We start from the raw sequence: 488 nt of genomic DNA, 5'->3' as shown, positions 1-488 counted from the left end.
CAAGCTGTCTTCTTCTAGAAGACACCCAACGTTTTCAGACATTGTTTTTCGCATTAGACAGCTGTTGCATGTGTGACCGGTTTGCCTGCAAGTTGAACATGCTTTCGATCGTCACACTCATGGAGGTTCCGATTGAGTTAGAGCTGGTGCCAGTGTTGTGGATAGAACTACAAATGGGGATGGGCAATTCTGTCTATTATGCCCATACTTATTGCATTGTGAACATCTCCGTGCTCAACTGCCTTCACCAGCCGATGGAATCCTTTTCCTCCTAGGTCTTCCTACTTGGCATCTCCAAGCTGATGGCAACACCACAATTTGTTTCATATGAAGGGGGATGTCCCACTCACTAGGATGGCTTACAGGCTGAATGGACGCTACATAACCCTCAACTAAAAAGGTTGTCTTGTAGTAGTCAGCGCAGAATTCAATGACTTCACGTTTGCATTTACTGAAAAATACAATGAACTCAATATTCAAGCACAATG

At 44.3% G+C, this 488-nt stretch overlaps 1 protein-coding gene across 1 annotated transcript in view; it reads right to left on the bottom strand.

Annotated features, from left to right (window-relative positions):
- Positions 1-234: 234 nt before the first annotated feature.
- The window catches only part of LOC149526276 (uncharacterized), a 2,178-nt gene continuing 1,924 nt past the window's right edge, over positions 235-488 (bottom strand). Inside the window, exon 6 of the mRNA XM_089785587.1 lies at positions 235-451. Within this exon, the coding sequence (XP_089641713.1) occupies positions 235-451 (217 nt within the window). The remainder of the gene's footprint in view (positions 452-488) is intronic.

This window comes from Theobroma umbraticum, unplaced genomic scaffold (assembly GCF_002168275.2).
Source record: "Theobroma umbraticum cultivar Fairchild unplaced genomic scaffold, ASM216827v3 scaffold_25.0, whole genome shotgun sequence".
Classification (NCBI taxonomy): domain Eukaryota; kingdom Viridiplantae; phylum Streptophyta; class Magnoliopsida; order Malvales; family Malvaceae; genus Theobroma; species Theobroma umbraticum.
This window is presented reverse-complemented; position numbering and strand designations above follow the sequence as displayed.